The sequence below is a fragment of the Hippocampus comes genome, unplaced genomic scaffold (assembly GCF_001891065.2).
Source record: "Hippocampus comes isolate QL1 unplaced genomic scaffold, H_comes_QL1_v1.1 scaffold397, whole genome shotgun sequence".
Taxonomy (NCBI): Eukaryota; Metazoa; Chordata; class Actinopteri; order Syngnathiformes; family Syngnathidae; genus Hippocampus; species Hippocampus comes.
In genome coordinates, this window is record NW_017804968.1 from 411,674 (window position 1) to 431,569 (window position 19,896).

The 19,896-nt window shown below is 43.2% G+C and overlaps 2 protein-coding genes across 2 annotated transcripts in view; both read right to left on the bottom strand.

Moving 5' to 3' along the window:
• The window catches only part of adgb (androglobin), a 30,846-nt gene extending 21,053 nt beyond the window's left edge, over positions 1 to 9,793 (bottom strand). Inside the window, exons 1-12 of the mRNA XM_019889575.1 lie at positions 9,231 to 9,793; positions 8,510 to 8,645; positions 8,347 to 8,439; positions 7,351 to 7,422; positions 6,424 to 6,603; positions 4,839 to 5,005; positions 3,078 to 3,164; positions 2,780 to 2,934; positions 2,590 to 2,666; positions 1,602 to 1,779; positions 1,213 to 1,306; positions 873 to 1,023 (exon numbers count right to left, since the gene is read on the bottom strand). Coding sequence (XP_019745134.1) covers positions 873 to 1,023; positions 1,213 to 1,306; positions 1,602 to 1,779; positions 2,590 to 2,666; positions 2,780 to 2,934; positions 3,078 to 3,164; positions 4,839 to 5,005; positions 6,424 to 6,603; positions 7,351 to 7,422; positions 8,347 to 8,439; positions 8,510 to 8,645; positions 9,231 to 9,295 — 1,455 coding nt within the window. The 5' untranslated portion in view covers positions 9,296 to 9,793. The remainder of the gene's footprint in view (positions 1 to 872; positions 1,024 to 1,212; positions 1,307 to 1,601; positions 1,780 to 2,589; positions 2,667 to 2,779; positions 2,935 to 3,077; positions 3,165 to 4,838; positions 5,006 to 6,423; positions 6,604 to 7,350; positions 7,423 to 8,346; positions 8,440 to 8,509; positions 8,646 to 9,230) is intronic.
• Positions 9,794 to 10,215: 422 nt separating this feature from the next.
• rab32a (RAB32a, member RAS oncogene family) lies at positions 10,216 to 19,826 on the bottom strand. The gene is made up of 3 exons (XM_019889883.1): positions 19,322 to 19,826; positions 13,624 to 13,901; positions 10,216 to 11,436 (listed from the first exon to the last, which is right to left on the bottom strand). Exons 1-3 carry the CDS (start codon positions 19,533 to 19,535, stop codon positions 11,287 to 11,289), a joined length of 642 nt encoding a protein of 213 aa, XP_019745442.1. The 5' UTR covers positions 19,536 to 19,826; the 3' UTR covers positions 10,216 to 11,286.
• Positions 19,827 to 19,896: the final 70 nt, after the last annotated feature.

A 19,896-nucleotide genomic window follows, 5' to 3' on the forward strand; every position in this document is an offset into this window, starting at 1 on the left:
GCCTCTGGTCACTAGTGGCCTGGCTGGGGGACAACAGAAGGGACTTTGAGACTGGGGGATGGCTGCCTTGCTGTCACTGACAGAGAAAGCAGACATGATGGGCTGCGCATGGATGCGAGGGCAAGAATTGACTTGTGAGGCCTCAAAACTAAAGATGAAAAATAAACTGTATGACATCACTTGTGAGCATCTAAACGAGGATTAAAGCCATGTGGGTAGTTTGATTTTGTGGATGCTGTATTCCAGTAATCATCGCGAATGGCATCGAGTAATTCATGCCCCCCGCCCCTCAAAATATAAAGTATTAATCGTTTAAAACGCAAATAGGGCAACCGGTAGAATGAAAAACGAATGTACTAGCAGTGGTGTTGTCCACAGCACAGGAAGCTGGGGGAGAACCGATGACACTTTATCTCAGAGTCTTGCCAATCTTAAATTTAAAAGCCTTTGGGTAGGTGTTAGTAATTTCAGAATATTTAGCGTAGTTTTGTCTAAAACATTTGTTTCCATCAAGTGTAAAAATTAGAAATGGGCGAGTACCGATAAAAAGGTATCAAGCCGATACCAGTCTTATTTAAAAGGTACCAGTAGAGGCTCCCGATACCAGCCACTGATACTGAAGGAAAACAAAATGTGACATTGAGTAAGTCCTCCTGTGCTGTAGGTGGCGCAAGAGTGTGGCGGTTTGACACCTCAACAAATCATCTGTGTCAGAAAGAAAGGGCTCTGCTCACAATTTTTGTGTGAAAAAAAATTTTACAGATCAAAAGTTCGAGAGGTTTCGGTACTTGGTATCGAGCATCCTTAACACGTGCGCGTCTGTTGGCATAAACGATGCCACGCGTGCCCTTGCAGAGAGTGATGAGCGGTACCTCGACTTCCTCGACGACACTCTCCCGGTTAACGTCGCTTTCAGCCGCATCGGGGTCGATGGGCTCGCGGCCTTCGTTCTCCGCTCCCTCAGGGATGGAGTCCAGATGGGGCATGTAGGACAGCTTCTTCGGAACGTTCCACTTGTCCATTCTGACGTAAAGATGCACAGCGTGGGTGTGAACGTCACGCGGCATCGTGACACAAGCGCATCATACGGTCAGACCTTTGTGGCTATGGACTGTGTTGTCTCGAGACGACTCATGTGTCTTGCAACGCTAGCTAAATGAATACAATCGCAGATATGATTCATCCTTCCAAAATATTTGAGAGCACACCCACCGCTGTGCGGGTCGGCTCGGGGGGCTCTTGACACGCTGGTCGATGAAGGGGCTGGCGATGCCGATGAACTCCTCAGGTTCGGACACGGGTATGACTGCGAGAGCGGAAGCGCACGTCACGACCTCGCTTGATCTCATTTCTTGTCTGAATGACGTCAGACATAAGCTCGCCACAAGTCTCACTGTTGAAATATTGTGGCGATCTTCCAACGCTGTATAACCTCCCATGCACATCTCCTCCTGATTTAGAATTTGCTTTGCTCTCTACTCGTTATTTATCTATGACATTCACCTACACCGTATCACAGAATTTCACACAATGGTTTTGATATACGCCTCTGTATGCACATCAGCCCCCTCTCGCCTCGGTTCTCTTTCTCTCCCGCTTACTTTGTGGATCGGCGCTGATCACAGGCTTCTCGCTTTTCTTGCGGAACAGTTTCCATTGCGGCTCAGGCGGAGGCTGGGACGGTAACACCAAGGGGCACGTTCGGGTCTGGGTCAACAGGACGACGTGGCTGTGGCGCAGACAGAGGTTGTAGCGACGGAGAGCTTCAGAGGAGTCGGCCTGTAGAAGGCAAGAAAACGGGGAAGGCGCAGAAATCAAAGAAAATGTCAAAATTAACAAGAAAGACAATAAAATGCAACTTCAAGTGAAATTTACAAGGAATAATATAACAAAATCATGAAAAATATGTCAGTACATTTCCAATTTGGGCCGTAATTTTGCGAGAAGAAGATGAAAGTTGAAGTTTAGGTGAAAACATCATTTGATGTCGACGAAGTAACATTTCAAGATGTAATTTTACAAGAATAATAAAAGATGCCATTTTATGTGTGTTTATTTGTGTGCAAAAGGTGACTATTTGATGTAAAAACAAAGTAACAAACAAAATATTTAAGTTTTATGAAAATCAAATAATTTTTAAAAAATTCTCAAAATAACACCACATCGAAAAAAAATGTCTCTTTAGGAGCACAATGTCAAAATATTACGAGTGTTATAATTTTATTCAAAATCGAAAAAAGGTTGTAAAATTTGGACAAAAGTCGAAAAAAAAAGTATTTGATGCAATACCACACACAAAAAAAAAAAAAATTGTTGGGATTCCCTTGTGCTGAAAACAAAAAGGTGACTGTGGAATGTGTGTGTGTGTGTGTTTTTTTTTTTTAACAAATATGTTGTACAATACTTTATGTTCCTACTCCAAGACTTTATTCTACTCACACTGTGCTGCAACAGTCGTTTTTTTCCCCCTTTTACTCCATCGTAGTCCTTTGTACTTTTGAACAGATGCAAGCGTCGCAATGTACAATCCCACAAAGCAGCCGCGATTCACAGAGACTCTCCAAATACAGATAACGGCAACATACATACCATTTTTGTGTACACATAGGGGTCGTCATGCAGCTGATTGGGATAGAAGCTGGCGCACACCACCAATTTGGGGCTCCCTGCGAAACAGGTGCGTCAAGTGTCATTTCCCCAAAAGGTCATTAAGAACGCGCTCCGTAAGACATGAGCGAAAAAAGAAAGTGGCGCTTGTGCACCGTGTTTGTGACCTGACCTTTGTCCGTGTCCCGATGGCTCCTGTGTTCACTGAGGGCCAAACTCCACCTCAATTGTGCGCGACTCTTCTTGGGCTGCATTTTAGGGGATTTGTGGATGAATTCCGGGATGCTGCCTTGTAAGAAATCCCACGTTTTTCGACGGCACACGTAGCTGGAAGGAGGTTCAAGAAACAGTCGTGTGTGTGCTTTTTTTGGTTTTGTTTTGTTACTGTGACGTATTGCAAGTTCTTTGCCCACAATAATAAGCAAGACTTAATTATATGGAGCGGTACACCGGACACATGAAACTCTTACTTTATCGGACTGAATTCCGGGATCCAGCCGGTAAGATGGTGGATGAAGTTGAACTCTCCAATCTCATCGGAGAGCTGCGCCATTTTACTGAGAGGGAAAAACAAATTACAGGCGCAACAATAGGAAATGATGACATAAATACAAATGATCATTACCATCCATGAACAAGGCCATTTTAAAGGAACCTTGCTTTGTGCTGATGAGGAGTCTTGAATATTGAAAAGGGTGGTGCCCTGGGATACGAATTTAATTAATTATATCTGACTTGGGCCACACCATGTAGTGATTGTTTCTCAAGCTTGTGCCCGCGACTCATAATTTTAAAAATACAAGAAATAAAAAGGTGGCCGCTCGACGACTTGTATCTTGAAGAAAAGGGGGAAAAAAAAAGAAAAGGTCGGCCAGGCTTTATTCTGTAAATGACGATTGCTTGAGGAAGACTGGCTGTGTCAGTGCCTTCCAAAAAAATAAATAAATGAATAAATAAAATCAATAAAATACAATAAATTTAAAAAAAAAGAAAATTGAGCAATTGTCCAAAATTGCCGCATCAAGGACATAACAGACGATCCAAAATGTTTTATCTCGGCAAAGAGGAGTATCTCGGCATATCAGTCAAAGAAGTTGCCACACAATGACGACGAAGCCACAGAAAATCCACTCTCACACCATGACTCACATTATTCATCTGGTTAAATCCAAAAATGTCTTTTATCAACATCCGAGCACTTTCAGAACTTTCAAGCGCTCTTGTGGATCACCGTGTTTGACAGTGAGTATGTGTCAGCAGAAACAGATGGCCCAATAAGCTCTAATTGGCCCACTTGGGAATCGCGGTGTTTGGTCCACAGTCATGGCACTCAAGGAAATGAATCCTCAACAGAAGTTCACCAACTCAGCTTAAAAATACACCTTTGCCCAGGAGACCAAAAAAAAAAAAAAAAACTACACTACTGTGACTTATGAATGCTACGGTGGGGAGGGGCGATTGTCCTGTGTCCTTTGTTTCCTGTTTCAGATGAAAGATTAATTCGTCGGTCAACCTTCAGTGGACAACGGAACACGCACTTTTCTACACACGCCACGGTGCTACATCAGTGACATGCCAGTAAGTTTGACACAGGAATGAGGTCAAACCAAGGTCTGGATTGAGTCAGCAAAATATGGCTGCAGGAGTTTAAAGCACTTCACTTTTTAATTGCTTGCCAACAAATAAATGGGTCTCGTGGTTGAAATTAAACCACCGGGTAAATCTAAATCTAAAACACAGTCAATGCGTGGTGTCGATGCGGTGGCTGTTGGGGGGGGGGAAGGGGTATTTGTGCTCTCGTTGTGTTCACTGCATGCACCACAAATATGGATCTGCGCACTAACTGACGACGTGCAACACAGCAGAATACATGAATAAATCAACATTTTTAAACAGTTTCTTTGAACCACTTGGGACTCTGTACTGGTCATTTGCATCCAACTCACTCCGTTTTGTTCAGCGACTGTATTTTAATGCGAATGTAATGAAACTCGCGATGGGTGGGGACTTTTGTCTGATTTTGTCATTTTACAACACTAAATATCAATAAAATGCTGTTTACATCAAATTCGACCTTTTGGCTCCATCGTGGCCATTTTCGAACAGCCCATTATTATTATTTTTTGTCTTGCTGTTTACTGGACTGAATCGTACCTGCAATACGGTTAAAAAGGGGTTTTGTGTTGCTTCACCGTCCTGGAAAAAAAAAATACTGAAACAATGCCACTCACTTCCTGTTGACATTTTCACTGAGCGGCCTTGTGTTCATAACTTTGACGAGCGCCTTGGCCAACAGCATGGGCCACAGCTCCGCCCGACAGCTGGACGCCGGCAGCAGCAGATTGTGGTCTTTGTCGAACGGCATGGAATCATCCACCGTTATCTTCCTCCAGCAACCCTGAATGCACAGAGGAAAGACTTTTTTTTTTCTTCCCCCAGACTCATTTGTTGGAAACAAACAAGCAGTAAGTTTGTGTCTTAGCACAGTGTGTGTCATCAGGACCTGTCTGGGGCGGCGGAGAACGACACCACATAGAGCGGCGAGCGGTACACACACACACACACACACACACACACGGGCGTTAATAACCTGTTCACAGCTGCACCTGTCCGCCACCGGGCCAGTACGTGATGCGAGTTGATAAAATATGGCTCTCATTCTTGTCAAGCTGCTGCCCCAAGAAAGAGATCAAGGATGGGCAGCTGATAGCTCACGGGACGACAGTTTCCCCTCCCCAAATTATATATTTTTTTAATAACATTTTGAGGATTTTTCTTTGAATCCATCCCAAAAAAAAAAAAAAAAAAAACCACTCATAAACATTGACTATACATTTTCCAATGAGAAATGGGGGGGAAAAAAACAAAGGCTCCAAAATATGAAAAAATATTCAATCAATAAAAACAAGTCTGCGAAAATGCAAATCCGCAGGTGCCAACTACAAACAGAAATATAATTACAAAGACCTTTTCATGATTTATCAGAGAATAGGAAGGAAAGGTGGTATAAACGTCAGGAGATTGGACTTTCCGAAGAGGCCCTGGGTCTTATACTGCCCCATACTAAAATGTGACTAGGCCCAATTTTTTTTTTTTTGTGGATTTGGAATGACATGCATGCCAATAATAAACCCCCAATATTAATAAAATTTTGAGTGAGTTGGAAAAAAATGTACAAAATGAGTTCTTCCAATTCTTGTTCAGCAGTTTTGTGCCATCCTTGAAAGGTAATGCAAGCAAGCCCTTTTCACTGGGGAATTTGTTGTTGTTTTTTTTTTGTTTGTTTGTTTTTTTTTGTACTCAACTCTTTGTTGTTGGGTTAGGATGGTGGCTCTTTTCCACATGCAATGAAAATGTATTAAGAGCAGGTTTTTTACACAGAGGTGTGCATTTTCGTCAGATATAAAATAGCATTTTTGTCCCTCTCGCACTTACTTTGCCCAAACCTAATATCGAATCCAAGCGTACAATTGGACAGAACACTAAATAAAGCCAGTCTGAACTAGTAGTGCCTGTGAAAACTCTCCAGTATCCAGGCCGGAGTTATCCGGGGAGGGTTAAATCGAGGGCAATTGAATTTGGAGTAGTGTGTACTTAACTTCTAAAAGGCTTCTTCTTACTCCAGTGGCCATTGATCCAAAGCTCTCTGACAAGTAGACTTGTAGGAATTGTGAAGAGCGAGCTACCGTATTCATGTTTTTGGTTCTTTGGAGGTCAATGGAGATGATATTTTCACAGCTTCGTTAATTGCATTAGTTTTCCTTTGCTGACTTTCAAGGAGGAATTGAGGGTCCATTTTTTCCGCATGACACTCACCATCCAGAAGAGGCGCACCAGGTATTTCCCGTAGCTGTTGAAGAGCGGCACGTGGCCTTTCCCCGGCTTGCACAGCGAGTAGATGTGCTCCCAAGGTTTCCAGCCGTAATGGTCGGAAACTTCGCGGTGGTGAAAGAGTTTCCAAACGATGTAGATCTCACTGATGATCCACCTCATCAACTTGGGAAGAAGGAGAGAACAATATGCAACGCTATAAACCAGATCCAAAGCTCACAGTGGTGCTCCATTAAGGTCTTGCAGAGTATCCAAGTCTAACTTATTGGTAGTGTAGTTCTTTTTCTGGTTTATGTACTTGACTTAGCAATGACTTAAAAAATTCGTCAAAGCATGATGCTCCCCCATTCCATATTTATGAGAATTGTTAGCTGTTGGCACATAAGAATGATTTGTGGCACACGTCTCGTACCATCTTTAAAAAAAAAACAACAAAAAAAAAACAGGATCCGCTGTTCAAAAATTTGGTTGAAAAAGAAAAAGCACCCAAATCGAGGTGACGGGAATTTTTTCCCCCCGCTAGTTATCATTAATTCCATTGATTTTACATTTTAGTTTGAAAGTTCACGATAACTAAAGCTAAATGAAAAGATTGTTTTGATAGCTTGTGAGTTAATATCAAAATGGATATTGGATACAAGTCACAGTAAAAATTCAGCTTTAATTTGAGCTTTTGTACTTTTTAATATTTTGACTTCTGTGAAATCAGCATTTATTTTATTTATTAACCAAGAATGCAAAATGGCTGAGGAGGCTTTTTTTTTTCTCCTTTTATCATTTTACAGAAATACATCATAATCGGGAAAGGACACAACCATTCGTGTCCATCGTTCTTAGGAAAATCGTACTTCCTGAGTTCACCAGACTATGTTCGGCACCCTTGATATTGAACAACGACTCAAGTCCACGAACCTCACTGTGTAGCAGATGTTGGTTGGAGGACACCAGGTCAAAGCTGTGTGTGTTTTCAATAACTGTGGGCACCTAAAATAAAACACATGGGTGGAAAAACAGTGCGTTGGTACAACACAGAACTTTGCAGCAGTCACAGGTAATCTTTTTAAAGTCGACACCAATGTGTGGCCTATTTAACACTTCCCCGGGGGGGGGGGCGGCTTTTGCTGGTCTAGCCTCACCGTGATACTCCCCTGACTGCCACATCCGCGATGAACATTCTACTCGCACCTTAACAGACTCCAAAGAATGACTAATTCAATATTAACAATTGCATTCGCTGATGGCGTCAGAGATCAACCAAGGGTCATGGGTGGCTCTGTTTCCGCCGCTGGAGATGACCTCAATGAGTCGGCGCTTCCGTCGATAAAACAGGCTTGAGATATCCGAGATGAAGAGAGACGCCATTGCGCGCAAACTGGAGTCGGCGGGAAGCGCTTGCCTTGGGCCTCGGCTTCCCTGTTGGGAGGGATTTAATTAAACTCTATTGACATCAGGAGTGAAAAGGCAGATTGCGATCTGGTAATGACTTATTCAAAGAAAAGAAAAGAAAAAAAAAAAGAAGGCCTCGAAGAATCGCTCACTCCCGCGTGAAGGGATGTGAAAAGTGTCGCAATTAAAACATCATTGTGGAACCATAAAGCCCATGTTTCCTCTCGTCGAGGCTGAGGGAGTTTGTTTGCCCAAGTGCAGAGCGTGCCAGGCGTCTATTTGGGGAAAGAGGAGTAATTTCCATCCATTCATTTTGTACAGCACTTGTCCTCATTAGGCCACATCAGGCGACGCGGCCAAACTCACACTCAAGCGATTGGCATCTGTACCACCTCCATGCAAGGGAAAATCTGCAACCTCTGGTGTTTTGACCAGGAAACAACATTTTGAAGGACCGCATGTACACGTTATGGATTTAAAGTTGGAGTAAATGCAATTTTGTGATCATGTGTTGAGGTTCACCATGCTGACAAGAAACTCTGTCGGACGCCTCCAGTACTGCACGTTCAAAGAAGCCGGAAGACTAATTCTCCCCTCTGGGTCCTCAAAGAAAAGCTGTAATAGGGAAAAAGGAAAATGTAGCGAAGGTCGATTTGTGTTCCGCTTAAGTTTAACAATCGTTTACATTTAAAACAGGAGGCTTCTTTGGATCTTCTGGCACTTTGCCTGAGTCCCATTTCTCCCTGTAGACATCTCCGTCATTCCACTCAGGCCACACGTCATCCAGGCTATCCGTGGAAGCGATGGGTGCCGAACATACTCTGAAATTGGGAGAGGATGCAAGTCAGACGCGCTGCAAGCAGCAGTTGTAGTTTGCTCTAGGCGCTACTCATTGGGTTGGCAAACTTGGTGAGGGAGTGGAATATTTGACAGACACTTGCTACACAAACAGCTCGGGAAATCTATCCATTCATTCGGTTTCATAGCGCTAGTATGAATGAGAGTCTTGGGGAGGCTGCAGCCGAACCCAGCTAACTTTGGGCAGGGAACACATTTGACTGGCCCCTAGCCAATCACATCTAAACTAACAGCCATTCACACGCACACCAAGAGACAATTTAGATTCTTCAATGAGGCTAACGTGCTTGTTTTTAGAATGTAAGTGGAAGTTTTATTATGCGCACCTTCCACACGGGTAGAGAGTGTAGAGTTCTACACCAAACTGCAACTACTATAATAAATAGATGAATTCACACTAAAATACAATATAAAGGGTTTTGGCACCAGTGTGGAATTGCTTTTGTAAAATTAAAAAAAAGAAGTAAACTGTCCTAAATGTTGCAGGAAGCTCATGCTTGTATTGGCAAAAGTGCTAAATCTTCATAATAGTACGAAAACCAACTCACTCTGCCTGCACGTCGGATATTTTGCTGGAAGTGGACTCCTTTTTCTTGAATTGAGCTTTTGACATTGTGTGTCAGGCAAATCCCCCGTCGTCATACGTCCTTCAATGTCGCCTCTCTACCATGCCAAGTTGTTGAGACTCGACATCGCCATCTTCTCAAAAGCAATCGACGAATTCTCGAGCTTCATCGACTATTTAAATACTGGAAAGAAAGTGAACCGAGTGAACTTTTAAAGTTAACACGAGTTTGAATTTTGAGACTCGGCTAGTTTGTGACAGATAGCTAACGGTAACTAAGGGCAACGTGAAGCCAAAGTCGCTTAGCGCGCTGGTCGGATAAAGACACTTTACTGTATATGGACACGTTATTTTGTATTTGTGCCGCTGACATAATGCATAAAACTTGAAACGGGCTTTAAAGTAATAACAGTAGCGTTTTTCTTCTAAATGGCTGGCATGCCACAGGTGCGTAGCGTACCCTCTTCCGGTCTCACGCTGAAATGTTTGGTGTGTTGCCGCGTTCTACGTCTGGTTGCTATGCGGAAGTCTGGCAGCTTTTTACCACGAAAAAACGAGTACAGTAAATGTATTTGTTTTAAAAACGTTTAATATGTATTGCTATGGATAAAAAGTTCCATAAAACTAAAGTTTGCATAAGATATAAAATATGCCAATATTATTCCATTATTTTTTTATAATTAAAATAATAAAAATACTACTACTACGACTAATAATAATAGAATCGATACAATCAATCCCCTCAATTAAAAACGTCTTTCAAACTTAACCTTCAAGTCCGAGCAAAGGAAATCTATGTATAAGAACGGCTCGAAGTTAAAGTTTCATCACCGCAATCACTATCATGATGTAGAAACATCAACACTGCATTTGTATTGTCAATGAATCGACACCTCTGCACAACGCACAATACAATAGATAAATTCAATTTAATCGAGACAGCATGAGAACATTTACCAAGCAGTTAATATACATCGGTAAAACTGTTTATTCTCCTCACCATATTTTCACATGTAAACCTAACGACTCTTCATGCACAATTTACAGGAGATCATGTTTTTTTTTTTAACTCAGACATTAAATAATGGATGAGCACCGAGGCATTTTACCACGCATATCGCAAATCAGATACAGTATATCTTTATCGCCACTTTGAGCTTCCTAAAATAGAGTGTTCCTTCCTAAGTGTTCAAAACAATGTATTATTGAGTAAGATAAAAACAAATCTGTATTTCCTCAAATAACACCGGGGGGATTTTTTATTCAATTGCAGAGGCATTTATTTGAGGAAATACAGCCGAATATGTCAGAACTGCTGTACAAATCACGTTTACAGCTGTACAAACAGCACAGTAACACCGTTAATGCTTAACTATGGCACAGTCGTCAAATCGAATGCAGAACGACAAACAAGAGTGCAAGGGTGTTTTGTTTTTTTGTTTTTTAAGGGGGGAAAAAAGGCGTTATACCCCTTTTGCATACACAGTGGCAAGCACTCAAAAGTGAAGTATCTCACACATAAAAGGCAGCAAGGGTGTGCAGGTTGTCTAACGTAATTATAATAATAAACTAAAAAAAATTGCAACAGCCCCTGCAATTGGCTGCCAACCAGTTCAGGGTTTACAGCGCCTACTACCAAAAGTCAGCTGGGATAGGCTCTAGCACACCCGCATTAAGTGGTTCAGATCATGGATGGAGAGCTGGATACCCCCCAGTCCTTGTCGACAGGTAAAGTCCAGGTCCAACAACAGACCAATCTCAAGTATTTACAGCTTGGGATTAATTCTTAGTGGTGGAATAAAACTGTCAACGAAAACAAACGTAGAGTGGTTTGAAGGTGGATGATAGAGACTGTGAAGATCTATGGAGGCTATCAAGATAACACGTTGCTGTTGGGAAAGCTACTATTCAAAAAAAATATGTATAAAATGAAACCAAGCCTCAGTCCTCCCAAAACATTCCCCGCCCTGGCTTGCACCGAAAGGGGATGACGGCGTCAGGGGCGCGTTTTGTGTCTGTTAGTGTGAACGTATCGAATGTTAGCAGCAGCCCGGCTTGCTCTCCGCCGCCACAGTCTCCTGGTCCAGTCTGATGCGGTCTCCGTTGCTCTCCTCGTACGGCAAGCCCTTGTCGTTTGCCAAGATGTTCTCCACCAGGAATTTGGCCGCCTCGTCCACATTGATGTTGTCCTGGAGGAGGAACAAAGTCAATAGCCATTCGTACGTTTCAATTGTAAAAAAAAAAAAAAAAAGAGAATGACAAGAAAGTCTGAATCACAGCAAGAGTGGGCAATTGTGCGCTGCAAGGTTACTAATGACCATATCACGTTGACAAATGTGAACAATTTATTATTTGTCAAGGAAGCCCCCTGACGTGCCAGACGGCAATATTGTTCCGTTAGTCCAGTGAACATATCTTTCGATGAAGTGATATGTTTGGGCAACAGCTGGCAAATGATTTTAGCAGGCAGCCAGAGGCCATCAGAGACAAAGTGAAAACACACTTTTTTTTTTTTTTTTTTTGTCCTTCACACTGCAAGCCAGAAGCTGTCACACTGTAGATTAAAGAAGTAATGAATATTAATGAGTTTTCCCTGCGCCTGTTCCAGAACTGCGCATCTTTTAAAACAATAAATAAATAAAGAAACACAAACACAAGTCAATTCTTGTTTATGAATGAAAACTTGTGACTCGAGTCCGATCTGATGTTCAAAGCTCACAGTCGTGATCAATGCAAAGCATGTGACTCTGGTCATATGATCAACTTTTTTTTTTTTTTTTGCTTGGGTAAAGCATTACAATCTCCTGACTTGAGTGCTTCGCTCACTTCCCCTCATGACAGGCAGCAGACGGACGTATCGCCATTCCAGTCAAAGCGATTGGTCGCCGTGTCACGCACCAACACGAACTGGCCCGTCACGGCCGCGCTGTACCCGCCTCTGTTCACATGACGTCGAGTTAAGGCTGTGTGAGTGTGTGTGTGTGTGTGTGTGTGTGTGTGTGTGTGTGTGTGTGTGTATGTATATACAAGATGAGGAAGTGGCGGGACACTGAACCATGCATTAAGAAAGTAGCAAACCGTACTGGGTCTTTTATTATACTGTCGTGTAATTTGTTGTGAAATTGCATACTGCTTCCATTTTGTTTTCGATTTGTTTGCATGAAATTGGATGATTTTTTTTTCCCAGCAGCCTATTGTCTTCATCATTTCGTCACATTTCTCTCGCCTCTACTGCTTCCAGTATGTGGATGAGGATTTGAGATTGTTATTTATTTATATACAGGCACTGTATATAAATAAATTATTTATCCAATGAGATTTCTAATTCATCTTGATACAGCCTACGAGCTCACCTGTGATGACATCAGCATTTTTCTGTCCTCTGATTGGCCGATAAGACCAAACACATTCGAGAAGCAAAAAAAAATGTCGATTACACATTAATACGTTTTACAATCAGCATTAGCTAGCTAACTAGCTAGCTAAATATCACAACAACATTGCTGTCTGTGCTCTGGCCACCATTTTATGTGTGGGCTTTGTAATGCATCTGCGGTATAATGAGACACTCCTATAAAGAGCTAACCACCACTAAGCTCGACAAAAGTGGAGAAAAAAAAACATTATGTAGTGGCATAGTTGTGAGAAAAATGATATGGAGAAAAAAATGCTTCCCAAAAAACTAATGCTGTCCATATGGGACGGAAAGAATTTAAACAGACAAACAAGCCCAAGTCTTTTTTTTTTTGTTTTGTTGAAAAAAAAAAAAAGTGCGCAGATCATAAACTCGGTAACCTGTGACATCTTGACCGCAACACTGCAACACAATTATCTCTCAGATGACCTCTAACCCTGTTAGCTGTGTGGACTGCAGCATCCCTCAATCGCTGTCATGTGATATCACAGCAGCCAAGGCAGGCGCAAAACATCTTGAAGTGGTTTGAAAACGCCTGTGTTGAACCAAAGACAGAGCGCAGTCGTAACCACCATGATTGCGCCAGACTGAAAGAAGAAGCAGGGTTGGCTTCCCCTACGGGAGGACTTGTGCTTCCCGTGAGAGGAAGTGCACTCGTTACTTGAAGAACAAAAACAGATTTCAATCTCGCGACAAGATACTTCGAACAGGCCAAAGTATTGAGACTTATGCTCACGGCATCTATAGCAAGTGGTCAGCACAGCTATTTTCTGCCAAAGGTCTCTGATAAAATTGAGGTCGGGGCTCTCAGGTGCTTTCCCACCAAACTCAAGCAAAGTACAAGCATGCCTTTATGGAAATGACACAGTCATAGTTCTGACAGAAGTGAAAGCGTAGAATTGCCTGAAATGGAGTGAGCGTATTCAGTTGTGGGAAAGAGGTGTGCCGATGTATGCCTCACCTTGGCGGATGTCTCGAACCAGCCCAGGAAGCCCGTCTCCTTGCAGAAGTTATCCATGAGCGTCGTGTCTTTGTAACCCTCCTTCTTCTGGTCACACTTGTTGGCCAGCAGTACCGAGGGGATGGGGCTGCCGTTGGCCAGCTTCACCTTGCTGTCTAGGTCGTGCTTCCACTTGGACACGGCCTCGAACGTGGAGCCCCTGGTCACGTCGAAAACCACGAAGGCCCCTACCGCCTCCTTGTAGTACACCCGCGTCATGTTCCCGAACCGCTCCTGACCTGGAATTCAGAGGGATGTTGAGGAACTCCAATAATTGGCTTCAAACCCTCAACAATTTCTCTCCCTTGCCCCCCTCCCCCCAAAAAAAAAAACATGACCCACTTTCCTTCATATGCCAGGGGCCTAATCTGTGCAGAGAAGTAATCTGCCATCATAATAAGTCTTTTCTCTCCTTATGGGCTGTCTGTGAGAACATCTGAGGTGATACAAGAGGGACGCGGCCAAAATGTTAAACAAAAAAACTTTTTTAACACGTAATGGAAATAAATGGTCCTCGACAGCTTTTCCAGGTACACTTTATAAAGGCTGGGCCCAGGGATCGACAATAACTTTTTTTTACTAGCACAATAGGGCGCTAACGTCAACTTTTAAGACCACGAGCAGAAAATTTGAATGACAATTTATGTCATGGAAGTGATGAATCAACTTCCACTTGAGTGTAGGTACTCAGCGGCCATGCCGGCGAGTGGTTAAAGTGGTGTGACGCAGAACAGGGTGTTTGGGAGTGAATCCACTGTGGGGCCTTAAAGGCCTGATGCTAATTGCTCATAATTGGCAGGCTAATTTTAGCTCACGTAACCCCAGGTGAATGCACAAGAGACACGACACAGTGGCGTAAAGAGCTGATGGTTTTCCATTTCCAGATCTCATACACTAAATGGACAGAACGTCCAATAATTCTTTTGAATTAATGCACCAAATCCGTATATTTTCTTGAAGAAAGCATAGCATTCGAAAACCAGCAGTAACTAAATGCGGGTGACCTCAATGGTTACCCACTTTGATTTTGTGACACGCGCAGTCGTTCACAACTCGATCAATATCAGAGCGAGGCCGTCAGCCAGTCGGAGTGGTCCTCCTCCAGGGTAAACGTCTCTGAAGACTCGCATCGAGTGATTATATCGACACGGTGGCGTACAAGCACAAGTGCCAACCGTTACGGGCTAATGACTTATGTGAGGTATTGACACGGCACAAGTCACAAACGTTTCATCATAATAAAGTACAGGAAGCATGACCACTTGTATGGGTGTTCCCATGACGACGGTTTTATTTCAATAAACAAATGTGTCGATGACGTTCCAACATGTGTGTTGACTTACAAGTTTCATTTGTGCCATGACCAAGCTCTGAATTCAAAATCAGCTAGCTATCGCAAATCTATCGGTTGCTAGCTATCAAGTTAGTTTGTTAGTTGGACAGATAGTTAGACATCTCGCCATCTCATTTTGTTTTAGTTACGTCATTCAGGAGGAAGCCTGTTGGCTACCATTTGGACACACAATTTTTTAAAAAAAGTTTTGTTAACAGTCCAACCAAAGTCTGCGCTCCACCAAGTGCCATTCTAATTTTTAAACAGCCAGTGCGTTGTACCGAATAACTAAAGTTAGACCAGCTAAAAAGCGTTAACGAGTGTCATATGCCACTAACCCAATTAGCACAGGAATGGACTAAAGACAGTGTGAGCGCGTCAGCACTGAGCACACACACTACACACACCACACACACCACATTAGACAACAAATGACACGTATACAGCTGGTCACATGTCGCCAACATCATTAATACTCAACTAACGGGGCCCTTTTATTTTATTTTTAACAGTCCACCCAAAGTCTGCGCTCCACCAAGTGCCATTCTAATTTTTAAACAGCCAGTGCGTTGTACCGAATAACTAAAGTTAGACCAGCTAAAAAGCGTTAACGAGTGTCATATGCCACTAACCCAATTAGCACAGGAATGGACTAAAGACAGTGTGAGCGCGTCAGCACTGAGCACACACACTACACACACCACACACACCACATTAGACAACAAATGACACGTATACAGCTGGTCACATGTCGCCAACATCATTAATACTCAACTAACGGGGCCCTTTTATTTTATTTTTTGTGCGTGGGAGAAAGCGAGACGATGTCATCATTATCCATAGTTGCTCTACGCCGGTACGCGTTGCCACTGAGTGGGTGCGCATGTTGCCATGGAAACTGTCCAAGCTAGACGCAGCAGTATAGCAACAGCAGCAGCAGCAGCGGCGGTGGTAGAAGTACAATGCCTCGGATGCCTTCACGCAATAGTCCAGACATGGGTGGTGCATTTGGTACTCAGACTTTCAGACAGTTAGCACTTGCCTACCTAAAACTCTTGGAGGACATTTGTGAAATCTGATTGGTTAAAGAAAGTCCCATTGCTAAAGCAGTCCTAAGCGCTATTAGCTGGAAAGCTAGATAATTATTAAACTTATCCATACCAGTCTTTTTTTTTCCCCTTTATCTTTCTTTTCGAATCATGAAATAAAAGTCACAATTCCTTTGGAATAAGGCGCAGTCCAGACTTCGATCGTGTTTCTCTCCTAGGGTGAAATTAAAAAGCTGCATGGTATGGGGGGGAGGAAGGATTTCCTCAGCTTGTCAATGCAGAAGGGCAGTGAGAGTTGCCCCTCTGCCGGGAGATGGTGCTGTGCAGCGGATGCTGCGGATTTGCCCACGATGGACAGAAGCTTGTGCGGCGTCCTCCTTTCTGTCACAGATGTAAGGCTGCCCAACTCTGTGCCCATGACAGAGCCCGCCTTCCACCTCATGTCAGCCGGCCGAGAGGCTTTTGACGCTGCTTCGCGATCACACAACTGCATTAATGAGGGCGCGAGCCACCACACGCTGGTCGTACATCTGCAGCATCTTTTTACAGATGTGAAAGGAAACCAGGCTGAGTCTGTATTGGTGGCTTGTTCTTTCTGGGACCTAACCTTGCCCCATAAATGGCAAAAAAAAAAAAAAACATTAATTGACCCACCCCCCCCAAAAAAGTTTAAAAGCATGTTTCCAAAACAGTTAAATACTATTTCAAACTCATCTTGAAACATTTTTTTTTAAATAAAGGGATTTCAGGACATTTTATTTTGAAAAATAAACATAGCCATGACCACCCGCTGTAATAGTCAGAGAGAGGTTGTAGTCATGGAGGCACTTGTAGGCACATGACCACGATGTGATCTTACTGCATATTAGCCGAGCATTGAGCAACGGCACGCTAACCGCTAGCGTGGTCTTGTTCCACGCTTACCGTCAACTGACCTGACGTCACGTAATACGAGGAACTCCTGTGATCGCACTCGGTGTACATGTCGCCCTTGAGACGAGATGAAGGGCAAACTGACAACTGGGGACTGGATTTGATGCTACAATATGTAATGAGTCGGTCTTAACATAATGGCAACCCTGGATCACCTAGCAGTAGCATCAGTGCTAACAACACTTTTAAGGCATGCGAGCTATTAGCTCTCTTCGCCAGAATAGCATAAAAATCAGAAAGTGAAGAAAAACATTTCCCAGGTGTACTTTACGGTGTGACACATTTCTTTGAATTGACGCCAACCATTTTGTCTCCTTTGACCGAGCAAATAGCAATTCTACCCAAGCGAGAGTATCAATTTAGGGTAAAAAGGGGGCTTGACATTTCAAGGCTTCAGGCTGATTACTATCATTCCTTCCAACGTGTGATGACCATTAAGACGGAGGATGAGCGCGCGTGTTAAGACCTCCCCTCCTCAAATAGCCCGATAGGGGGACTTAACTTGCTCTTTATACACTTTTACGCCATGTTCTTACTCATTTAAGTTTCACCCTGCCCTGCAGCAAGTCCGTCATTAAGAAAAGGAACAGCATGACGAAAGCAACACAAGAGGACAAAAACTATTTCAAGGGAAGGGGAGGTTAAAAATAAATATTTTTGCTTGTCTATTTGTTAGCAAGCAACCACTTGCAACTCTCCACTTGCCACCCTCCTGCTCCGCATTCCTCGAGATCAATTGGCCTTGATCACGGTCTGTCCTAGTGAATTCATTCAAGACATTCATCACTTCAAAGTCGTTACAGAGCTTCTGAATCTTAAATAACAACGTTCCTTTGTCCTCCGTCACGAGATGATGCAACACATGGACAGCTACAGACTACAGAAGTGATGGCTTCAATTTAGGATTACGGTGTGATGCCGCTTTATCGCGGTTTTGAGCCCGGGAAAACCCCGTTACTGTTTCAATTTTGAGTTAATGCGTCAATGTAGCATGGCCCACAATTTAGCAGAATTTTCTGCTTTGTTTCACCCAGCACATTGCGACTTCTCTCATACATTATGCTGAACCCGGGGCTGGCGAATGTTAGCATATTAGTTGCCACGGTGATGGGTGAAGCAGCGAATTAAAACAACTGACTGCAAGGCAAACGTTGACTGCACAACCCACGGAATGAGCTCACAAAATCAATATCGCGCTGCGTTGAAAATTATTTGGTAAGGTATTTATCAGGTCATGAACAGAAACGCACGACTCATCACGTCAAGTGTGTCAAATGGATTGATTTTTTTTTGGAATGTGGGAGGAAAGCGGAGTACCCGGAGAAAACCCACGCAGGCACGGGGAGATCATGTAAACTCCACACAGGAAGGACGGAGCCGGAATCGAACCCTGCACCTCTGCACTATGAGGCGGATATGCTAACCATACACGCACCGTGCCGTAATCCATCACATGATCAGTGTAGTTATTAATATGAATCCCCAGTTCACATTTATACAAATAAAATAAGTGATGTTCTTGTAACTTAGTGGAACTGAGCATGTTAGGTAAGGGACAAAAAAAATCTGTAAACACACACAATGCAGCTCAGTTTCTGTCTGGCTGCTAGAATGGTATCTACTGTTTGTAACATTTTTATTTGATGGTGTGCCGTGAGATTTATTTCTAATCTAGAATATGTGCCTTGACTCAATAAAAGTTGGCAAACACTGCTTCCAGTCGTGTTTGTAGATGTTGGATTTTTTTTTTTTTTTGTCCAATAAGATTTCAGCACATTGCTATGTTCATCTTATCTGCCCAGAGACCTTCATAATCACTAGTGCTGGCCCACACACTTACGACACAGTAACGGTACCAAGAGAGTATGCGAAGGTAAAATTGGACAACAAAAACACGCCACTAACAATCTGTACGCATTAATACATTCAATAATTTAGCATCTCTGATGAGTAGGATCGTGTTTAATTCCCAAAAATGTTTTTGTCATGTTCTTGGATAAATATTGATCTGCTCCAAAATATGGACGTATGTGGAACTGTTTCGAGTTATTGTATTGCAAATAATAATATGTGTTCTTTCGTGTACAGGTGTCTGAATGACCAGTAATCAATATTTTTGGAAGAACCAGGGTAATGAAATAAATCGAAAAATGTGCCTCGGGCCCCATGAAGGTGGGTCGGCTCTTGTGGTTGAGTGGATAATAACAACAACGTGACCTACATTCCACGGGCAATTATGAGCTGCAATGAAGAGAGTGGGAAAGTTTCTGAATTTTTAAAAGACAAAACATGACTTTTTTTTCGTGGGGAGGTCGATGTCCGTGTGTGTGTGTGTGTGTTTTACCTGCGATGTCCCAGAGCTGCAGTCGGACGAGCGTCTTGCTGTCCCAGTTGAGGACCTTGAGGGCGAAGTCTACGCCGATGGTGGCTCGGTAGTGCTGGGAGAAGAGCTGGTGCACATACCGCTTGATGATGCTCGTCTTGCCCACGCCCAGCTCCCCGATGACCAGAACCTTGAACAAGTGCTCCTTGCACTCCGATACCGAACCGCCGGCCATGCTCGCCTGCACCAACTACAGCGCTACACTTGGACTCAACTTTTTATTTCAGTTTGTGGGTGTGTCTGCGTGTGAGTGTGTCATGAGTTCTTCCACCGGCACGAAAGGGTTGGGGGGAAAAAAGAAAAGTGGGCTGTAACGGACCGGGTTGGTCCACAAAGCAGAAATTACAGTTGTACATTTTCCTCCTCCCCTTTCTCCTCCCTTGAAGGCGTCAAACGTCACACGACCCGGAAGTGTCAGGAAACTTTTGTTTTTTCCCCTCGCACAAAAGTTTTCTTTATACAACCACAGGCCACACAGTTCAATAGTTACACGGGATACAACACTGATATGCCTTTATAAACTTAACGGCCACTTA